The sequence below is a fragment of the Rhinolophus hipposideros genome, assembly GCF_964194185.1.
Source record: "Rhinolophus hipposideros genome assembly, chromosome: 6".
NCBI classification, from domain to species: domain Eukaryota; kingdom Metazoa; phylum Chordata; class Mammalia; order Chiroptera; family Rhinolophidae; genus Rhinolophus; species Rhinolophus hipposideros.
In genome coordinates, this window is record NC_138052.1 from 16728137 (window position 1) to 16751490 (window position 23354).

The window sequence follows — 23354 nt, forward strand, 5'->3', positions numbered from 1 at the left end:
AAGGAACTTATATTTAGAATATGTTAAAAACTCTTACAACTCAATAATAAAAAGACAAGTAACCCAATTAAAAGGAGGCAAATAATCTGAATAGGTAATTTCCCCCAAAGAAACACAGATCGCCAATAAGCACACGAGAAGGTTCTCACTATTATTAGTCATCGGGGAAATGCAAATTAAAACCACAGTGAGGGAAATGCAAATCGAAAATCACCCTACTAGGATGACTGTGATACAAAAAAAGACAGATAATAATTAATGTTGGTGAGGATGTGGAAAACTTAGAACCTTCATACACTGCTGTTTGTGGTGCAAAGTGGTACAGCCACTGTAGAAAACATTTTAGCAGGTCTTCAATATGTTAAACAGAGTAACCGTATGACTCAGCAGTTCCACTCCAGTGTATAAACCCAAGACAAATGAAAAGTCCACAGAAAAAGTTGAGCATGAACGTTTATACAGCAGCGTTATTTTTAATAGCTATCAATTGATTAGTAGATAAACTTCGATTTATCCATACAGTAGAATATTATTCAGCCATAAACAGAATGAAGTACTGATTCATGCTACAAGGATGAACCTTGAAAACATTGTGCCAAGTGAAAGAAGCTAGTCATAAAACACCATATATTACATGATTTTATTTGTATGAAATATCCAAAGTCATCATATCTACAGAGACAGAAATCAGTGATTGCCTAGAGCTGGAGGTGAGGATGGAGGATTAGGAGGTGATAACTAAGGGGTACGAGGTTTCTTTGAGGATGATGGAAATGTTCTAAAATGGATTGTTGTGATAGTTGTGCGACTCTGTGAATATACTAAAAACTGTTGAATTGTATAACGCTTTGAATGGGTGAACTTATGGTATGTGAAATACATCTCAATAAAGCTGTAGCCAAAAAAAACCTAACCTAGACAAATAATCAAATAAAGCACGCTTCTCATTGGTGGGTGGTAAATGCTACCTGTGTGTGAATGTACAGATCCATTGTCCACATGGTGGAAGATGTTCATATGCTTTCTTTTTTGATGTCCTTTCATACAGAACTTTTAAATTTGGATCACCATTTCTTCAAGGGAGATTATTGCAGAGCAACATGAACAACAGCTGCATCATTTTTTGATGGGTGTTTCTCCCCACCCCTACCCCTATGGGAAGCAGATTGGAGAACCGATGCTTTAAGTGAACTTTTATTTCTTCTGGTTTTCTATCACTACGTAAGTGTTTAAGGTCTTATTTTATATATTTTCCTCTCAGGATCTTGTGATAGTGGCTGCTGAAGGAATGTGTGAATTTGTGAATTAATTAATTTATAATTGATAGAGCCAAAATAATATCTAGAGTTTTGAGTGACAGAAACAATTCAAAGAAAAATCCGTTGGATAGTTAGCCCTATTACCTTCTCTATACGTAAAGGAATCCCTTTTACAGTGTCACTGCTTATCAGAAATTTGCATCTTTGCCATGTCCTCCAGGCTCCACCCCAATCTTCATTTGCTGAAAGACTGTTTTCCAAGGAAACATTGCCTTGTCAGGCCCGAAACACATAAGACCCCTCCCTTCTCCAAATACCAGAACACTCTGTTTCTCTTTTATGATTTTTATTAAATGTCTGCACCATTCTTATTTTTGTATTTGTTTGTGATAGTGATTCTCATTGAATGGGAGTTTTTCCAGAATCTGTTGACCCTTTCAAAGCATTTAGGTGTGGGTTCCAACCTGGACACATAAGTAGAATTGGGGGTATTGGGAAAGGGGTTTGGGCTTCTGTATCATGAAAAATTTGCCCAAACAGAAAGATAGGCAATTAATAATGTTTTAAAAATAGTTTTTTGTTTTGAAATAATTATTTCACAGGAAGTTGCAAAAAGAGTACAGAAAAGCCTATGAGCCCAGTTTTCCTCAATGGTGTCATCTTACATGCTCTAGTACAATATCAGAACCAGGAAATTGATAATGATACTGTACTGTTCAGTAGACCGCGTACCTAAGTAATGCTTTTTAATGCTCATTTTCTTGCCAGGTTAGAACATGTTGGGTTATCTCTTGACTTCATTGGGACACATTTTAATTTGGGAATGGCATGGACATCCGTGATTCTGGGAGTGGTGGTGGTGTTTGTTGTATCTGAGTGTAAGATTTTGATAGCTACCACTTGTTTATTCTTGTAAAGTGGATTATACCCCAAAGAGCTTGCCAAATATAGATTTGAGCAGTGTAATTCTATCTAGTGACCTGAGGTCATAACTTTCTTATGTAAAAAGTTGAAACTGCCATAACAGGTTTTATGCTAGAAGAATAGTACATTTGTTCCTCTTGTGTCTAAGATACAGTTAACTTAAAATTATGTCAGTGTGAATTGTTTTCCAGACATGTGTAAATCTTGCTTTGTTTTATCTTGTTTAGATCATAAAACATAAGGGTACGGGCTTGTTTTATTGTTGTTTTTTGGTCTTGTTTTGGTCATAATTCTAAAATACAGCCTCTACTAGGGAATGGCTCCATGCAGTGAATCATGAAGTGTAGTTTTGCTGTGAGAGATTGAATATTATGTTGGGTTATAATGAATTCAGTGGAATGGGTTTCAGATTTTTAGGTGCTAACCTAGGGCATTCTTTGAAGTAACGGTCTTTACCAACACTGGGAATTGGGCTTGGTGATTGAGCTCTGCTTGCTTCCTCATCGAAACTGATGGACAAGATAGAAAAATCCTTTGCATGAGTTGCAGTGACATTTTGCTGACACTCATCGGCGTTTCTGGTGTTTCAGACAAATTTGCTTAATCTTTTGAAAAATGGAACTGAAGAAAACCACTATCTACTTTGGAATAAAACTGGGTCAGAGAAGGCCAATCTTGTGTTTTAAAGTCTGGTAGTAGGATGGGTTCTGCCACCTGACACGCGGAGGCCACTGAGACGACTTCTTCACTTTCATCAAGGGCCAGGCCAGGCCCTTTGCAAATTAAAATCCTGCCAGGTAGACATTTTACAGATGAGGAAACTGGATCTCCATCTCTAACTTCCCAAAGGGGACACGGGGGCAGCTAATGTCCGTGCTGAGATTTGAATCTGGATCTAATTCCTAAGCCTTTCTACCACACCAGATTTCGTCTCCATCCATGTAAGACAGTCGAGTTCAGCACTGACCCTCTTGAATAATTCCAGAGCAGCTTCTGAGAGAAGACTGCAAAGGCTGGCTTCTTTCACAGCTGAGAAGCTGCCTTCTGAGGTGTATCTGTGAGTGGAGCATTTGGAACACACTAGAGGCCATGTTCCTTGATGATGGGTAATAACCTCATTAGAACAGGAAGGAGTCTTTGTGGCCCAAGGACAGAAGGAGGCGGCCAGCCAAAAGTTACTCTGATTCATTTCTTTGTGTTTCTCAAACGTTCTGGCAAAGTGGTGAAGCAGTTACTGGGGGCTGAGGAGGAGGCCCGGCTGGGGGGTTGAGGCCTTCATGTTCTTCCGAGACATTCCTACGGCGGTGATGACTGTGTTTTCCAAAGACAACACCAGCAGGCGTCTTCGTTGATCAAGGGGGCTGCGAGGACTTTTCCCAACAAATATCAAGTACTCAATTTGCAGAGACTTGAACCTTTTCCTTCAGGGAGTTGGAATCTTGATAGGGAGCAAACTGTGAAGCTCAAATGTGTGTATGCATTGGTGAAAGTAAACTGGCATCTTAAGATGACTAACCATAGAGCTGGGAGGACTGCGGGCGGAGCTGTGCCCCCCCCTTGCTAACTCTCTAGTCCTGACTTCCTGTTAAAACTTTGTGGTAACTTCCGGGGGAGGGATCTATTTATTAGGAGGCCATATGGGGAAGAGGGCCCTCTCTTTCTACATGTGTGTGGCCCGTTGGAGTCCGGCAGAGGAGTGCGTTCTCCCACTATTGTGCTGGTTTTATTTCTGTTTCGTTTCCGAATAAACTGCTCTTTTTGTGGATTGTCTGGAGAGTTATTTTGGCCAGTGGACAGCATCAAGGATTACCAGGTGATGGGGGTACATGTGCAAGTGTGGCTCTGACCCTCATGTAGGATGACCGGCCGTCCTGCTTTGCCCGGGACAGGAGACGAACAGCGCTAACACCAGGATAAAGCTGGTCACCCTGCCTTCAGCAGGCTTTGTGGCTCTGGGCAGTTTACTTAGACTCTCTGGAACCTGGGGCCTGCATGTCTCTCTCTAGATAACTTTTAAATTCCCTTCCAGTTTCTTAGGATTGGCAATTAGGTGTGACTAATTCACAAGCGTGTACTGGGTAAAACAAGTGGGCTGGAAGCTAGTGCTCTAAAGATAATGATGATCTGATAATGACGAATACGAATAATGCAATAACCATAACGGTGTTTGATTGACAGCAGTCCAGCTACTGTTGAGAAAGCTAAGAATGGGTGGGCAATTAGGTCAAAGTAACAGGCAACCTATTTAATGACGTGGACTGAGCAGGTGAGCAAGATAGCAAACTCTTGAACTTTGGCCCACCCAGAATTAAAAAAAAAAAAAAATCTAAATTAGTGCCAACATTTATAAATACAGAGACTTGACCCAAAACTCTGGCTTCTTTGGAAAGATTGGAAGACCTGGCCACCTCAGACTATCTTCCCTCAAATTGTCCTGTAGCTGGAGCTCTCAAGTGTCTGCCCTTTTCAAATGGGGCACGTGGTCACTGGTTCGTCACTGCTCCCCTTCCTCTGTTGTCCTCCCCCTTTCCCCTTCTCGGCCACTCTTGCCCCTCAGACTTGCTACTCCTTTTTTAATCCTTTTATTATCTACCTGGTAAGTTAGACACTTTCACTCCATAGTTCTAAACCCTGGCTGCACCTGAGAATATTTGGGAGTGCTTAATATTATATTGATTTCCTGGTCTTACCCAAACCAGTTGAATCATAATCTTGGGGAGGGGGTTGGGCTGACATTTGTATTTAAAATGTCTCTCCAGGCAATTTTGTTGCCCAGTGAGGGTTGAGAACCAGTGCCTTAGCTTGGTCCCAGGGTGGAGTTTGACTGAGAAAACCACCATGGAGCAGCGGAAATGAGAAAATGGTTTGCCTCATACGATTGATTGGGGCAGTCGCGACGTGCGTTAAATGTTGACTGCACTCACTGGGAAAAATCAAGCTACTTTTAAAAAGCAAATATCTCAATGGCATATTCATGGCACATTTTGCTAAGTTATCAATAAACTCCCCCCAGGTCCTGCTGTACTGCTATGGGTATTTAAATCATTATAATAACATCCATAGGTTTTTGCATAAAGTGATTATAAAAGCATTTTTAATGGGCTTATAAATCTAGTGGTCATGAGAAGCAAGTGATATGAATTTAGTGTATTTGAGGCAAGGGATAAAATGGAGGGGGCACAGTTTTTCATAATGGCTTCATTCATCTATAATTCTCACTGTAAATCAATTTCTGTCATCTGTTGCCCGGTCCCCCGCCCCCTACTGCCAGGATCCCATTCTAGTCTATGAGTGTGGTCATCCTGAATTACTGAAAATTTCAAGTGGCTTGTTAATGAAAATCGGTTCTTCTCATTTGGAACTTAAAATGGAAGGCTCTTCGACACCTCTTATTTCTGCTGCTTCATTTTTAAGGGCAGACAAGACGAAGGTTTTGAGATGTCAAGTGACAGTTTCCACGCTCTGCCCCGAGTCCTGCAACTCAGTGCATCATGATTCCCCCCGTCCCCCCAAGTCCCCGTGACTTCAGAGAAATGGGATATCTCTAGTGCTGTGTACCTTGCCTTGAGCTTGAAGCTTGCAGTCAGTCACTTCAGGAACTTTCTGTTACTCACCTTTTATCCCCCGATGTCTAGCCTGGGACCTGGCATTAATTGGAGCTCCACAAGTGACAGAAGATGAAGGACAGAGAGTCATTTCAGATCACAGGGTCTTCATGAAACCTCCTGGGCTTCTTTCCACTGCCATCCCCCCCACCTAGTTTTTGGGACCCAGGGGTGACATGCCCTCAGTGGCTCCCCTGAGTTAGTGGTGTTCTGCACTGCTCTGCATGAGTGTTGGGGAGGTGGGGGTCTGTCTCTAAGGGCAGTGATATCTCTTAAACCTTCGGTATTTTCTCCACAAAGTAAACCATGGAGACCACACAATGAGCCCCTTCCCTGAATATTTGTCTGAAGGGGTCTCAAGTCTCAAGTTGACCTCTTCCTGACCTTTCATCTAGTTTTTGTATTGTGGAAAATACTTTAGAATGGCACTCTAATGTCACTTTGATAGAGTTACAAGAGAAAAATGGTAGCTTGACATCTCTTAACTGGTGATGTGTTAGTAATTTCTTGTTTTCCTCAGGATATAGCCTCTGTAGTTTAAGGTGTTTGTGTTTTACCCTCTAGCTGTGTACCTGGCTGCCTAGCTTTAATAGCACAATTATTCTGCCTACTGCTTAAATGTGTGCCTCCTTGTGTCTTTGAAATCAAGTTCCCACCATGAAGCTCCACACTCGACCCATTTTAGGTTCTACTCTGTGTCTTGGCAGCCAAGATACCATGAAGCAGAAATGCTTTGCTGGCTGGGCTGGCGGAGGACATGAGAGGTTTGTAGGAGCCCCTGGGAAGTTGTTTTCTTATAGAATCACCATGCAGAGTGGCAAAAGCAGAATTTGGGGAACAGGATGAGGGAGGGCTCTGTTCAGGGCTATATTTTTTGAAAAATTTCCAGGTGATTATTATGTACACCTCCCTGGCTCGTTTGAAAATAGCTGACTTACAGAATTTCCTTGCTGAAAATGGGGAAGAGCCTAACATTCAGTGGAAAGCAACTTACATTTATTAAATGCTTATTATTATATGTCTGATTGAGTGGTTAACCCCCCTTTTCCCCCATACTTGCTCCATTTATGCATTTCATGAGTTTGGATATCTTCTAGGTATCGGGCTCTCTAGGCATCCCAGAGCAGTGGTTAGGACACTGGAAGCCAGTCTCACAGCTCTAGCACCTGGTAGCTATGTGACCTTGAACAGAGTGCTTAGTCATTAATGCCTCAGTTTCCTCCACTCCAAATGGGGGCAGTCATAGCACCTGCCTCATAGGCTGAGAGGATGTGTGTTAAGGTGATCATGGCCAGTTCTTACTGCGGTGATGATGAGGACAGTCGTACCTTCAGAGAGCAAAGAATCGGTGGCATCCGGGGTCCAGAGGCGAAGAAGCGCCATGGCCAGCATGTGACATACGTGTCATTTGTTCCTATCTGTGCTTTTCACATCATACCATACAGTGTTCCCTCCCTCTGCATCCTGCCCCCATCTACGCCTAATTTACCTGTCTTTGTCACTTAGGAGCTCAGCTATATGAATGTTTCTAGGAATATCCCAGAAGTCTGTGTTACATCATGTTAACGAATGATGCCATGCTATTATTGTGAGAATTGGTTTTGGCCGGAACCGTTGAGAGAGTCTCAGGCACTCCTGATATATCTTAGGCTGCTTACCCTTAGGCTAAATGGCCCGAAACTATTATCCTTTTCTGCAGTTATTTTTCTGTGCTGTCATCTTTATTAGGGAGTCACCCAAATTCTAAAATTCCTAATCTGTTACTACTAGAGTAGAACCAAAGGTTACCAGGAGAAACCAAATAACCAGATTTGTTAAATCAGTGACCTTAGTTTTTATGCAAATAACTTAGTAAATAGTCTGAGCCTTCTTGAGGAGAGACTGTTCTGCCCTTTGACCCTCTCTCTGTCTTCCTTTTCCACTGTGATTACCCTGAGCCCACCAGGATAATCCAGGATCACCTCCCTCTTTTAAGGTCGGCCGATTAGCAACCTGAATTCCATCTGATCTTTATTCCGCTTGGCCATGTAACAGAGTCTGGGAATGAGGACAGTGACTTACGTGGAGGCCACTATTCTATCTACCGTAGCTGTCTTATTCCTTTTTGTTTACTTACCTTCTTGTTATTATGCTATGTTCCAAAAAGGATTAAAACGTATAATACAGGAAGATAAAAATGCATTTAAAGTAAGGAAAATAAGAAGGCAAGGAGAAAATAAGAATAGGAAAATAAAAGTTAGAAATGAGGTTTAATGCAAAATAGATATCAGTTTACTTGCTGGAAGTAGACTGGGATTTTGGCTCTGAGTGTTTCCTAGCAGCTCTCTAGAAGAGAGAGGGAGACAATGTCAGTTATGTTCTACTGTGTCATTGAGTAAAATCTAGCCAGGTGTTCAAATGCCCAGATGAATATTCTTGATAGAGAACTTTCTTTTGTAGGTCCTCCTGGATACATGAAGTCTAATGAGCAAAACTTTTGCCAGGTTTATGGTAAACCTAGTGATACGGTTCACCTGGTTCTTTTCATTTTTGTGTTATTTTTTGTTTTCTTTTGTTTTTTACTGCTGTCTATTTTAGGTCAAATGTGCATTGCTTTGAAGATTTCTTCCAATCCCAAGTCCAGGGATTTGAAACATCTAGAGCAGAGGTTCCCATCTGGTGGTTCTCATGCTCTGGGGATTGAGGGTGTCCTGAGCTTTTGTTCTGAGTGGCAGTGATATCTGTTTTATCCATTTCTATTTTTGGGGCTCATTAAATACAATAGGTATTTATGTATATGGTCTCTGATCCCCCTTTAAGAGGGAAAACTTTGAAAGCCTACCAGCATTTATTAAGAGCTTAGATCGTGGTTTGTGACATTCAGAAGAGCGCTCTGCACTGGCAGCCCCTGAGGTTTGTGAAAAGGATGTTACAATAAAAAATATTTATTTATATCCTTAATGTACTGCTGGTTAAGGACAGGCTGCATTAGGAATGCTCAGGTCAAAGTATAATTATTGAGTATTTACTGGTAAGTCTGCTGTTTTTCTCCAGATTAGATTCCCTCCAGCTGTAGTTGCATTCATCTGATCAGAATTCTTTTGGCATATCTTATAGTATTTTTTAGAAATCAATATTTAGAAAGAAAATATTATGACTGTTATAGTCATCTTGTCTTTTAATTTATTAGGATTAAAGCTTCGTACACCTGCAATGTGTTATTTGTAGAGAAATGCTTTCAACTAGCTGCCAGAAACCACCTGTCTTATCCTGATATTTAGAAACAAAACAGAAAAAAATATAAAAATAAACTTCTGGGGTTTGGAGATGCCAGCGAATCACACCCTTCCTCCCTTCTGGGTTCTGAACAAGAGAAAATAGACCAAGCCAGATGAAGGTTCCAGACTACCAGCTTTATTAGAGGAAAGCTGAGTTGGAAGATGTATGTTGGTTGCAGGACTTTTTGATCCCCCCTAGATGGAATCCACACATCTGCCCAGGTGATTGTGGGGCAGTGTGGGTACACCCTGCTGGGTAGGGAAGTCCTGTTCCTTTAACTCTTGGGGACAGTGAGTTGGGGAGTGATGGGGGGAAGGAGAGAGGGAACAAGGAAGGAGGGAGGGGGAGAGAAAAAGAGAGGCTGTTAAAGAACTCGTTTGTCACAAAAGGTTGGGGAAGGTCTGTGTAGGATAGTGGATGGATTGTGTACCCCTTAAGTCATCCTTCAAATATAGTTTCTTTCAGCAAAGCTTTGAAAAGCTTTCAGTGGCTATACAGTCAGTTATGTGCCCTGGAAATGATCAGAATTAATTAGAGCCATTTCCAGAAACATTAAATATTGGTTGACGCCATCTTATTCAAAATGAGTATGTCTGATGAGGATGCGAACCTCAGTTCAAGGCCGTTCCACTTTGAAGTCAACTGGGAAAGCACTAGTGATTGTTAAACTGGCGTTGTAAAGTGAGCATGTTAGCAATTATAAGATCACCAAAATTCAGGAACCCCCCATGATGTCTAACTTTGAGCAGAGCAAACTGTATGTTGGGAAGCTGCATAGGGTAATCGGCTGTATAGATATTTGCTGTATTAGAGTTAAAAGTTAGAAGACGTGTATCCAAACCGTGTGTCTGATTTTAGCGTAATGGATCAAAACCCTGCACCTAGACAGCACGACCAGTGTTTTTAGAGGCACTCCTAGTTCAAAAGGCTACAAGACCATGTTGTCTGCATGTGTAATTCTCACCTCAGCGGGATGCATCTGACCGTAACTAGGAGTGTCAATGAAACAGCTGTTCTGACTGACATCCATCCAGCTTATTCAAAAGTAATATCAAATCATTCAGGTCTGTGCACATTATAAAAAGGAGGGGGATTGTGCTGTGTTCTCTGGTATCTGCCATTGGGAATTTGTATCTGATTTGCCCTTGTTCTTAACTATCCTCGATGAGATAGAAAGCACCGTGTCTCAAACTTTAACATGCGAACAAGTACCTGGGAATCTGGTTATAAACACCAGTTCCGATGCATTCAGTCTTGGGTTGGGTCTGAGATTCTGCATTTCTGACAATCTGCCAGGTCAGCTCAGTGCTTCCGGTCCACAGATCAGAGTTTGAGTAGCAGGGTTAAAGGTGCTGCTTACTAGAAGCATCTGGAGACCTTGAGGCCATTAGGTTAGCCTAAATAATTTCTCATTTTTGGAGCCAGATACTCAGGAGAGGTTACTAAAAACCCTGACAGGCCAGCATGATCCTCAGCAAGTCTTCCAGGGCACAGTGGTGATCTCACAGGGCTTCTTGGTGGACTTCCTGAAAGCCCTCCTTGGGCAGGGCGCCTGGGCCAAGGGCCTGAGATTCTTTAAGGAGAAAACCAGTGTACATGGTAGATGGACTGTCTAGAAAGCCAGTGGATCTACATTATGGAGAGTAGAAAGTTTATCTTATAAAATACTGCAGTCGATTACATTTTGGGTCCCACTAGGTAGGATCCATAGAGTTGATAAAAAGAACAGCTTTCTGAGGATATAAAGGTTCTCATGTCTAGCTGCGTACTAAAATGACCGAGGCAGCTTAAAAATAGGATACTCCTGCTTGGACCACACAGCAGACAAAGTGAATCAGAATCTTTGGACATGAGGCCCTGGTATCTGTATCTTTTAAGAGGGAGCCCAGGTGATTCTGAAGTGCATCAGGATTGAGAGGCCTGGGTTCAGGCACTCCTTAACTGGGAGGGGAGGAAGCTCTCCTGGCATGCGCCACTGTAACTGGAGTTAATTCATCATCTGTGTGATCTGCGGGCTTGTGACCAGATCTCATTCGGTTGACCCAAGATGTTTTCAGTATTTGGGAGAGTTGACCTTTGTTTATATTAGGTTGGTACAAAAGTAATTGTGGTTTAAAAGGTTAAAGATAATTGCATTTACTTTCGCACCAACCTAATACCGTATTTCCCCGAAAATAAGACCAAGTCTTATATTAATTTTTGCTCCAAAAGACGCATTAGGGCATATTTTTAGGGGATGTCTTATTTTTTCATGTACAACAATCTACATTTATTCAAATACAGTCATGTCATCTTCTTCTAGAACATCATCATAATGTACTAAATGTGTCTGTCTGGCTGACGATCTTCACTGGGGCTTATTTTCAGGGTAGGTCTTATTTTCCGGGACACTTGGTGAATTGGGGGACAAGGAAGCTTATCAACGAGCATCTGATGGTTGAGTTCTTCCTTAAGAAAATTCTGACTCGGGTCATATGTGATCCAGCATCCACCTTGGGGCCTTGATTTATTGTAGCCATATTTTAGAAGCAATGAGAAATTCATTACAAGGTTTAAATTTGATAAACCTCTGAGTGGTCAGGTTGTGTGTCTATGTACATGTATCTCTTCGCACCTTCTTACTCATCAGCTAGTCCTAAAAACTTGAACGTGGTGGTCTTTATGAAATCAAGTGCTTGGAAGGCTGTCCCATTTCTATAGACAGGGGTGCAGTTAGAACGCTAATGGGATAGGCCAGCTCTCCACCTGTGTTCGTCTCCAGGTGGCGGAGAGGGGTCCTGGGGTGGGGCAATTGGCTTGTAAGATTCAGGGGGCACTTGTTGAATAATAAGCTTTGTCTTGACGGCATTGTCCCACGTTTTGGGAATAATTTTGACGATTTTTGTGACTGTAGTTTTGTGTGTGTTTTTCATTATTGGAGGCATTTTGGGTCTGTTGTCATTCCACAGGTGTTGTCTAGGTAGAAGGAATTGCCAGAAGCCTGATCCTCAGAGAAAAAAGTACATTTTGTATTTAACCATGAGATTCTTTTGTGGCTTTACTGTCCTTTAGCTCTGAGTGGAGGCAAATCTTTTGAGCATTTTCATTCCACATTGAGATCTACCTACCAAATTTACACACTGTGTGATCTTTTCACAGACTATTCCTTTTCTTCTTCTTAGAGAGTCATTATCAACTTGTCATAAAGCATGTGCATGGTTTCCTGGGCTGGAAGCCAGGTGACAATCCTTTTCTTTGTAGGGCTGCCTGAATGTAACATCATCCCGATTTTGTCTTCTCGAAGCCTCCTTCCCTGTGCCTGTTGATTGATGGACTACGATCTTTGTGGAATAGAGCCACGACACCATACTAATTAGTAAACGGGGGCACAGCCAGCCTAGGAAGGAGCTCTTGGGCTGGTGCCACGATAGAGTTGTCACTGATGGACGCAGAAGAAAATGAGACTCATCTGTCTGCCAGGTTGGGACAGCGTCAGGAATGTCCCCCACCTCTCTCCGGCCTCTGGTCTTAGCACAGGGCTCTGACTCATCTTCAGGTCTTTGACTCCTGAGTTCACCTTGTCCTGGCTCTGCAGTGTAGTCCTATGGGCCGACCTTCTCTGAGCATCTTCCGATGCGGTGGGTAAAGTTCTGCTGATTGATAAAGGCAGTGGTTCTCCACCAGGGCGCTTTTATCCTTCAGGGAACGTTTGGCAAGGTCAGGAGACAGTTTGGATTGTCCCAGTTGGGGGTGGAGAGTTCTCATGGCATCTAGTGGCTAGAGGGCAGGGATGCTTCTGGACATCCTCCAATGTGCAGGACAGCAGCCCTGTGATCAAGACTCATCTGCCGTCAGATGTCAGTTGTGCCAAGGATTGAGAAACCCTGGATGAAACAGGTTTATTTCATTTTTTTCAGGGACCCGTGCTTTTGTTGTTGTTTTTTGTTTGTTTGTTTTTTTATACAAACTTCCTTGCAACTACCACTCAGAAATATGGGTATCTTTTCTTTTTTTCTTTCTTTTTCTAATTCAAGTTTATTGGGGTGACAATTGTTAGTGAAATTACATAGATTTCAGGTGTACAATTCTGTATTACATCATCTATAAATCCCATTGTGTGCTCACCACCCAGAGGCAGTTCTCCTTCCATCACCATGTTTGATCCCCTTTACCCTCACTTACCGCCCCCTTCCCCCCTTAGCTTTTTGTTTTTCTTTAGCACATATTTTCAGAATTCTTGGAGTTGCTGTAGTTTCATTTTTTGTTGATGGGAAATTCTGTCAACTGTGAATAACCTATGGGCTTTGCGAATGAAACTCACCCAACACGTGAAAGTCTTATCTGACCCAGCAGGACAGCTTCCTTCTCAACTCCTTTGTCCCCTTTCTGCTTTGTTCACCTGCCAGTAATACACACACCAAAGAGGCTAAGTCAATAAAAATATTTAAAGGTTCCTGTCCACCTGTTTTCCCTCCTCCTCCCCCACGCATCCTTTCATGGAGATGGCCATATGTAGTCGCCAGTGGACAGGTAGGAGTGGGGACAGGGCAGGAAGGCGGTCCTATTCTGGATACAGAGTCCTTAGCCTCTGTATTTAGTATTCGAAAATGTATTTTGCTGTTGACGCCAGATACGGAGTCCTAAACTACCCTTAATGGACAGTTTAACTGCACGGAGGCAAATGCCTACTACGGGGCAGGTTTGAAGGTTTCCTTTCCCTGCCCACACTAAGAATGCAAGTGGACCCCAATAAATGAAAACTCTGGACACAGGACTCTTGGTTTGATCTCTTCAAATATGAAAGGGATGGGGCCCTTTTAAAACCCCAGACATTAAGAAAGGCCTCCCCAAGAATACCAAAGGTGTGTTTTCATGGGTGTCTTTCAGCTGGTGACTCAGAATAAGACTTGTTTAGCCAGTTCTAAAGAGAATGGGCTATTTTCACTTAGAATGTGCTTTTCCTGTTTATAAACGAAAGTACAAGAATTTGTCAGGGACCAAGTCATAAAGGTAGAACAGAAGGGCCCCTGTTCATACCTGCTGCTGGGCACCACTGTTGGCTCCTGAGCTCCTTTGCTCCCTAGAATGGGAGGCGGGCTCACTGGTTATCACAACTCTCAAAGATTCACACTTCAGATTTGGGGCTTCTGCTGGGTGGGTCCTATGATTGATTTCAAGTTGGTGACACTGGGCCTGTGTGTCCAGGCTATCCAGGCGAGTGAACAACGAACCTCAGAGCATCTTCCTAGGAATTTGGTCTTATTTTGGAGAAAAGGCTGTTTTCTTGTCCTTCCTTCTGGGCTTCTCCTTTTTCAACAATAGAAGACAACTATAGTTTGATTGAGAGTCTCCCCCAGATCATCTGTCTTCCTCATACCAGTAATTCTGTTCATGTGTGTTTTTCTTTCTATCATTTCTCGATTCTCTCAACCCCTTGAAATAGGTGACACGTTGTATTCGATGTCTAGAAACCATCAGGCTGTGGTTTCTGGTTGTGTTTCGTATTGATAATTTTCTTCTGTTTTGAGTTTCTGCAGGAGGATGGTAGATGCATCTTGTTTTGGTGGAGACCATATCATATTAGGAAGCAGGACTGGGGCTTGAGCAGACTTGAGTACTGGTTTGAATCTGACTTTAATTACTGGAAAACCAAATGTTTTCTAGGCCCCGGTGTCCTCCTCTGTAAAACGAGGGTTATTATTTTTCTAAGTAAGATCTAATGTCTTCCAGTATTGAAAAAAAACACACATACATTTTAACTCATTTTATTTCCTTTCAAAGTCATTCATTAGGCATGTGAGATGGTCTGGTGAGCACAGAATCGAGAATTTGTTAAGATGGTGCACAGTCATCTCAAGATGAGTATCCAGTTGATTTATATTCCATGTTTTGGTGGCACAGTAGTGGAAGGCAGCTCAGATTCACCCTGATTGCAAATGGTAATGGCTCCTATTTTTTTTTAAATACTTTCCCAAGCACTCCAAGTTGCTCTTAATGTAAATTAAAACAGGCTGGAAAGAGAAGTAGTTGGAAATTGTTTCAGAGTTGAATCATTAACATTATCTAAGACTGTTGTTGCTTCTTGTAATAAGGAAATCAAACAAGATGACTTCAAAACTTGTGATTTAGGACTGACTCTCATCTAGCACTTAATTACTCATAGTGTTCTCTGCCGTACCATTTTACATGCATAGGTATGAATTTAATAAAAAGCAAACAACACCACCACCACGCATTAATTTCCTGAACATATAACAAATTCAAAAGTTCAACTTGCACATACAGGGGTAAATAGGGAAGTTTTGGTCTGAATCTCTAGAGTGTAAATGGATACATCCATCACCACCAATTTTAGACCATTTTCTCTATTCCCTCAATGAACCCTGCAGGCTGCGGTTGTCATCTACCAATACCCCATCCCCTTGAGCCTTAAGCTAGTATCGTACTTATTGTCTCTGTAAGTTTTCCTATTCCAGACATTTCAGATAAATGGAGTAAATGTGGTCTTTTGTGACTGCCTTTTTCCACTTAGTATGTTTTAGGGATCATCCACCTTGTAGCATTGTAGCTGTACTTTATTTCTTTTTATTGATGAATAATATTCCATTGTATGGCTATACCACATTTTACTTATTCATTCATCCATTGAGGATATTTGGGTCGTTCCTCTTTTTTTTTGTCTATTACAAGTAGTGCTGCTATAAACGTTTATGCACAAGGTTTTGGGTGGACATATGTTCTCATTTCTCTTGGGAGAATTCTTAGGAATGGGGTTGGATAGGTCATGTGGTAACTGTGCTTCACCATTGGAGGAACTGCCAAACTATTTTCCACACCAGCTGCAAGCACCATTGTACGTTCCAGCAGTATGTAAGAGTTCCAATGTCTCTACCTCCTCGCCAACACTTGTCTTATATGTCTTTTTTTTTTATTATAGCCATGCTAATGAGTATGAATTGGCATATCATTGTGGTTTTGATTTGCGTTTCCCCAGGAGCTATTGATGTTGAACATCTTTTCATGGGCTTTTATTTTTTTTGAATTAAGTGAACTGACACATTTTCTTGCCAAAGATCTTTGGCCACATTTGGAAAGGTGGGAGCCAGCTATTGTTGGGTTGAGGAGTGAATGGGAAAGAGGAAGGGAATGCTGCTCTTTTAGGAAGTACAGGAATAGAGGAAATGCATGTTAGGGTGGTTAGCCACACTGATTAACCTAGAAGCTTAACTCATTGCAGACAGACTTGGTGCATACTTCTTTCTGGGAGAGGACAGATGAAGTTGTGGCCCTGGGCTACCATCACTCTTGGTTGGCAACAAGGTCTTCTGCGATATAGTGTCTAGTTCTTTTTGTGCCTCTCAGATCAACTTTGCTGGAGGATGCAGCTGTTAGAAGGTCTGGAGGCAGGCATATTCTTGGTCTGACTAACAACTTTTTGAACTGTTATCTGTAGTCCCTTTGTTAAATATGTGGCCATTACTAATGAGCCTCGTTTGGTCTTTTTACGACACCAAGACCTCTGGTGAGTATTGCTGTCCTCTTACTTTCCTATTACTGTGGAACAGTGGGGTGGCTCTCGAATTACAGTTTTGAAATCTTTTAAAATTCTGTCTTTTGAAAAGGAATTATTGAGATGAATTCTAATTTAATTTTCTCTGTGTGATGATAAAGTTGCTGTTGTTTTAAGCTATAGATTCCACTGGAAAAAGGAATATTCCTGGCAGTTCTGTAGTCACTTACAATCTGGGCTCTCGATAATCAGAACTGTGCTCTGAACTTCGTAGTGTTAGGGATTTTTACTCCAAATTTGTATGACCCTGTGCTGGGTTTCTAGACCATCTTTTTGCCCCTTGAATGTGCCACCTGGGAAGTTCTGACTCTCTCCAAGGCCACAGTAGAGAAGTGACCACCTTCTATAGAAGTCCTTGTCCAGTCCTCGGCCTTTGCTTAAACTCTGCAACTTTGAGCAGTTTTTCAGGGGATTAATTGAGGAAATGGAGTGTGGCTTCCTGTCTGAATGTAGACAGTAATTTCTGTCAGCATTTGGGGTTCTCTCCTAAAATAGTAAAAGAAAATCGCCAGAAGACTCTTTCTTGGTATGGCACCTAGTACACTTGCTCTGGGAAAATCCCTTCAGCCCTGAGGTAAAATTGCGAAACTAGTGTGGGTTATCAAAAAGAAAGAGCAGCCATTTCCTGAGGAACTAGATGCAGCACCCAGTCAGAGGAATGGCCTCTAGACAGCAGCCCCTCTGGAACTCATATTCATTGTTCAATCCCCAGCGCCGATGTCAGCGCTGGTCAGGATAGAGTTGTAGAATAAATGGAGGAAGGAAAGAGGGCAGGATCTGTTCAACTGGTCTGCATTTAGTGGGGCTGAATAAAGTGCCATAAGTGCCCAGATGACCGGTTCACTTAGTCACCAGGTATTTTATTGTGCCGCCGGGCTCACTGTCCTTCTCTGAGAAGGTATGCAGGGGGAGTCCCTTAGAGGATTTCATGGGATCCCACACAGAAATTGTATAACATCCAAGGTAGGCAGACAGTGTTGTAAAACAGACCAGGAAGGAACATCATAGGCTGGAGCAGTGGGGCAAATGGCCTGAGGCAGGTGGGACCAGAGCTGGGCCTTGGGGCTTAGGTTTGGATTGTCAATGTGATAGGGGCAGGACCAGGCAGGTAGGGGAACAGCCTGAGTGAAGACGGAGACCCTCAAGAAGGATCAACAGGGTTATGATGATAGCAGACCAGTAGGTACAGAGGGTGTGGATGGCTCAGAGAAACTTACAAGTAGGTGATAAAGTCGTGCGACACGGACTACAAGCCACCATGTGTTGGCAGTGTGGTGGTATGGCATAGTGATGGCATCCGTCTGTCTGAGTCAGGGGCTCTCAAACTTGAGTAGACCTCAAAATTGCCTAGAGGGCTGGTTGAAGCAAGGTTGCTCTCTCCTTCACTCCTGCCCCCAGAGTGGCAGATTCAGTAGGTCTGGGGTAAGATCTGAGAATTTGCTTTTCTCATTTTTGCTCTGAGGTAGGAATCCCACTTCGAGAACTACTGGCCTGGGATTTTCAATTAAAGACCAATGGTAAATGTTTTCAGCTTTTGAGCTCCGTAGGATTTCTGTCTCATACTCCTCTTTGTTGCTTTTCCCAGCCCTTTTAGCAGGTACAAACCATTCTTGGCCATAGATAAACAGGCTGGTGGGGGAGGAGGAATGGCATAGGGAACTTAGGGTGTGGTTTACTGATTCCTGGGCTGTCCCTAGATGATCTGTCCTCTGCTGTATAACTAGCTAACTGACCTTTGCCAAGTTCATTTCTCTGCCTTTGTTCTTTTTTTTTCATTTCTAAAACACATAATAATACTAATAGATCTTACTGTATAGGACTCTTACAAGAGTTCAATGAGCCAAGACACAAAAAACACTTATCCCAATGCCTGGGACATACCTAGAGTTTATCGTTTACTATTAGTGTTAGTGGTGGTACTACCGACTACTGCTGACTGTTGATACACAAGGAAATCACAGTGAGAGTGGAGGACCAACACAGATGTGCTGCATGACATACAGGCTGTAGCTAATAGTTACAAGATCCCTTTATCATTTCCTCTTAGGCTATTTAAGAAGAAGAATCCTTTGAACTGCAACATATACACACTAAATACATCCCGAGTTAGTCCTCCGTGGGAGATCCTTGCTCAGCCTTTCCCTTGGCACACTTAGAATATGGTGTTATTGTAAGCTGGCTGGTTCTTGGGCCCAGGACTCTGGCCGAAGGAGTGGATATCTTGGCCGACCTGTAACTCATTTGCAACCTACACTTCAGCCTCATTTGTTGGGAGGGCTTGATTTAAGACCTTGACCCAGCCCGTGCAGATACCAGATAACATATGATTACATTAGTATTGAAGCTATACCTTTAAAAAAATTTAAAGTATATTATGTTTGTTTCAGGGGTACAACATAGTAACTTAACATTCGTATACCTTATGATGTGATAGACAGAGGAAACTATACCTTTTAACCTCATTTTGCTTCATGGTGTGAGTGAAATAGGGAGCCACAGAACAGTAGGCTGTCACGTGCTCCACATTTCCTGTGCTGAAGTGTGCAAGTGAGAAGCGAGGTTCAGCTTTCACTCATGGTAACCAGAACAGAAAGACTGCTGGGTATCTTTGGGATAGCCTGTCTGAGCTGGAGCCTGGGAGAGGCCAGCTGGTGGCCCCGAGAGACTCAGCTCATCGCTGGACACTGCTCATGAAAGCCGGCCATGCTTAAGTAATGTGGAGGCCCTCTCCCCTTTCCTTGTCTGATTACCCTGAGGGGCATCCGCTTTCTTGCTCACCTCTCCAGCTGCATGCTCTAATCCTTACCAGAGCACATAATAATGACTTTGTAAGCTCGCGTTACAGATACACAAAAGTGCCCAGTGGTGATATGACTCCACCCTCCACTTGAGTTTCTGCTGACATTCAGTGAAATATCCTTCCATCTCCTTGCCACCTTGCAAAACAAACTTCCTGTTTTGAACTTGGTCCAGACTGGAACAGCCCTCCTACACCTGTTAACACACTCAGAGGCACATTTCCTCCTCCGTATTTGTACAGCTCTTTGTCGCCTGGCCAGATTTCCCCTCTTCGCTTACAGAACCCGAGTCATAATAGAAGATACTGAACCAGTACATTAAGCAAAAATGAAGTTCACATTTTAGAACTAGTGGTGTGAAAACAGGGCTTCTGGTTTATTTTACCATGTTTTGCCATGACCATGGTGCTAACTTTCCTCCTCCTTCACAGCAGGATGGCAGTGAGGAAAGGAAGTCGGCTGATGCAGGAGCCAGAGTGAGACGGACGAACCCACCATGAACCTGTGTCTCCCTTCGACCCTTTAAGAGCCAGCGGCAGGTGAAGTTGCCGGAGGGCAATGGCTCTCTTTACTCCGTGGAAGTTGTCCTCTCAGAAGCTGGGCTTTTTCCTGGTGACTTTTGGCTTTATTTGGGGTATGATGCTCTTGCATTTTACCATCCAGCAGCGAACTCAGCCTGAGAGCAGCTCCATGCTGCGGGAGCAGATCCTGGACCTCAGCAAGAGGTACATTAAGGCTCTGGCCGAAGAAAACAGGAATGTGGTGGATGGGCCATATGCTGGTGTCATGACAGCTTACGGTATGTGTTGTGCTTCTGGGGCTTCTCGCTGGAGGGTGGTTCTGCCTCAGAAGGACTGCTGAGGCTCTCAGGCTTGGTCTTGTCGTGGAGTCAGTGTATCCCTTGCCACTGCCTTCAGGGCAATGAATTGCACACAGAGGGACACTTTTAGAAAGTTAAAGCAGTGTCCTTCGGGAGAGCCTCAGCTCTCGTACACACTGATATTAGCCCCAGGAGCAACGGGGCAGAACAGTTAGCATACTACGGCTTGTGTTTGCAGCTAGCTCCTCCTCCCTCAACACATTTCTGGATGGCATGATCTCATCTGGGAGTAGGATCGGGAAATGTACAAAAATATTCTCATTATCTTTCGCTAAACAAAATTTAATTAGGACTGGTGGATTGAGGTAAGGAGGCTGGGGAGGAGTGTTTTTTGCACGCCCAGAAACTCAGAGCCAAATATGGGCCTCCCTTCAGCCAGTATGCAGGGCATTAGGGCTACGTGCTGGCTAATAGCTTTAAACTTTGGCTTCTTCAGAGCTTACTGCTCGTTTCTTGCCCTTGTCTCTAAATGTCCTCGCTTTGAAAGAAATCTTTTTGTACGTGTTGTTTTTTTATCAGGTGCCTTAAATCCTTTTTGAAATAAGGTTGATTTAAAAAACAAAAAAGTACACCTGTAGAATATTACTTATTTTTATTTTGGGAAACGTTATGCTTAATATAGAAAATGTTGGAAGCTGCAGACAAGCAAAAAGATAGGAAGAAAAAATAAAATCACATATAAATCTGCTCTAGGAATTAACATTTCAGTGTCTATCTTTATATCTTTTTGATGTTTTACATATGCACGGAAATATATATATATGTACACATACCTATATATATGTATGTATAGGTACAAAGCACTTACGAAAACACATGCATAAATACAAAACAAAAACTGCAAATGAAATTGGGATCATACTGTGTTTTAGAGAATCCACTTCCCAGCTCTCCTGTGCTCACTGAGTATGGGAACGGACTGGATCTGTGGGATGACTTGTTGTTGTTCAGTGACAAATCTGGTCATTGAATGGAGACTTCAGTAGCGTCAGGATTTGGGATCCTGACGTATATTATAAATGAGATACAAGAATGGGATTGGGCAAGAAGGAAACGGTTGGTGTTCCATCTTGGGAACCAGTCGAGGAATGTTCCCTGAAATATGGGAGTTCAAAGGATGATTCCTGAAAATGTGCAGCAACAGGTTGAAGCTGAAGTTCAAACACAGGAAATCATACTCAATTTTACATGTACGCGTTTTTGTTTTTGGAAGGATCCAGCAAACTTGGTTAGTTTTTAATTTGTTTTTTGTTTGTTTGTTTGTTTGTTTTGTTTTTTGTGGGGGTTTTTTTGGGGGGAGGGGTAAGGAGAAAATGATTGCTTTTAATGTGCAATGTGGAAATTCTTTTCCAGTGCCTGCTATTTGAATGATCACACTCTGCTTTTAATCTATCCCTTAAAGATTTGGCAGCGTCTGTAGGCATTTGCTTTTAATATTTAAATAAAATGCCACCTCTTTTGGTCTGCTAGATTAATAAAAGGAGACTCCATTTTGAAAGCCTATGTTGCAAAACAAGTAGGTCATTTTCTTGAGGGTGCAGTTTTGAATTGACTTTGATCTTTTTTAGTATTTCCTGAATATTGTCAGTAAAGCACCAGAAAAAAATCAAGCAAATTATCACATTTGGTATTCCCAATCTATAATAGTAAGTGTAACGAATAAACTAGATGCTCTTCTCAAGTTTCTGGTTCATTGCATTCCATGTTACACACTTGGGGGTAAAGCAGAGTAGTAATTTCCTCCTTCTGTTCATCTCAGTCTATCAAACGTTTTCCCTGAAAAGAAACCACACGGATGGTAAATTGATGGACTTGCAGTTTCTCTAGTTTTGACTGTTTTTATTTCCTGTGCACTGCGAAACATCTCCTAGGGTAGGCTTCTTCCATATTCTACAGGACAATGATCTGGTCTTAGCCTTGTAGCCTGACAGAGGTGTTCTATTTTTTAGGAAGTTGCCAACCCCCCAGAGTAGTCTGTTAGACCTTCAGCCACCTTACATGCTTACAATCACAGGACTTTGGGGCTCAAAGAAATTACAGAAGCTATTTATTCCTTCTTCCTCCCTTTATAGATGACCCTTAGCAAAGTAATTCTTTTTCTCAAAACAACAAAGAAACAACTACACAGGCACTGTCAGCAAGTCTAACTCACACCACTGTTTTTCTTTCATGTAATCAATTCAACATGTCAATCAAAATGGTCTTTGGAGCCGAGTTTCTGGGATTTAATTGGACTGTGCATGTGCGCTTGAGGCATTGGGATCATCAGCGAAATCCTACTAAGGCAGGGTTTGTCATCTCGGCATCATTGGTATTTTTGGCCAGATAATTCTTTATTGTTGGGGGGCTGTTCGTGTGTTCTAGGATGTTTAGCAGCATCTCAGGTGTGTACCCACTGGATACCAGTAGCACCTCCCTAGTTGTGACAATCAAAAATGTTTCCGGGTATAGGGGGCCAAATGGCCCACCTTCCCACCTCCTTGGAGAACCACTGCGGTAAGAATGGAAAGAGCAGACACTATTTAATAACATCATCTTCTGAAAGTTCTCAAGCAGATAACTTTTTTGTTATTGCGAATGTGACTGTCGGTCTTTCTCCCAGGTTCTTAGTTCCTGGCATGAACAACTGGGATTGAATGAGATGGTGTAGTGCACATCAGGCCTAGAGAGCCGGAGAGCCATTCTGGCGATGTTGCTTCGCTGTAACCCATCAATAGCAGGCCTGGGCATATCATTAGGCAGGCAGATCTGGCGGTTGATGTCATGTGTCAGATGGAGATGCAGAGACTGAAAGACGGTTCAGTGGTTTCGCTGAGTTGGTGGGGTGAGGAAGAGGATGCGTGAGTCATTGGTTTCCACTCTCCTTTTCTGCCACAAATGCAGCCCATAAAGAGAGCACTGCCTAGATGTCTGCTCAGAAAGACTGAAGATCCCTAGGATCTATGTCTGGTTTGAATGAATCCTGTTAATAGACAAAGGAAAAAATCCCCTCCTTTCATACCCCCATATTGGTATCATCAGAAGCTTATAGTGTGCTATAAATGGTTCTTTACGTTGTGATAGGTTTTGAAGAACCATAGT

At 42.5% G+C, this 23354-nt stretch overlaps 1 protein-coding gene across 2 annotated transcripts in view; it reads left to right on the top strand.

Annotated features, from left to right (window-relative positions):
- MGAT5 (alpha-1,6-mannosylglycoprotein 6-beta-N-acetylglucosaminyltransferase) overlaps positions 1-23354 on the top strand; it is a 319813-nt gene that overhangs the window by 102827 nt on the left and 193632 nt on the right. The window contains exons 3-4 of one of the 2 annotated variants that reach the window (XM_081052606.1): positions 1049-1221; positions 19825-20192. In XM_081052606.1, coding sequence (XP_080908732.1) covers positions 19952-20192 — 241 coding nt within the window. In that variant the 5' untranslated portion in view covers positions 1049-1221; positions 19825-19951. The remainder of the gene's footprint in view (positions 1-1048; positions 1222-19824; positions 20193-23354) is intronic. The other variant, XM_081052607.1, reaches the window with a different exon arrangement.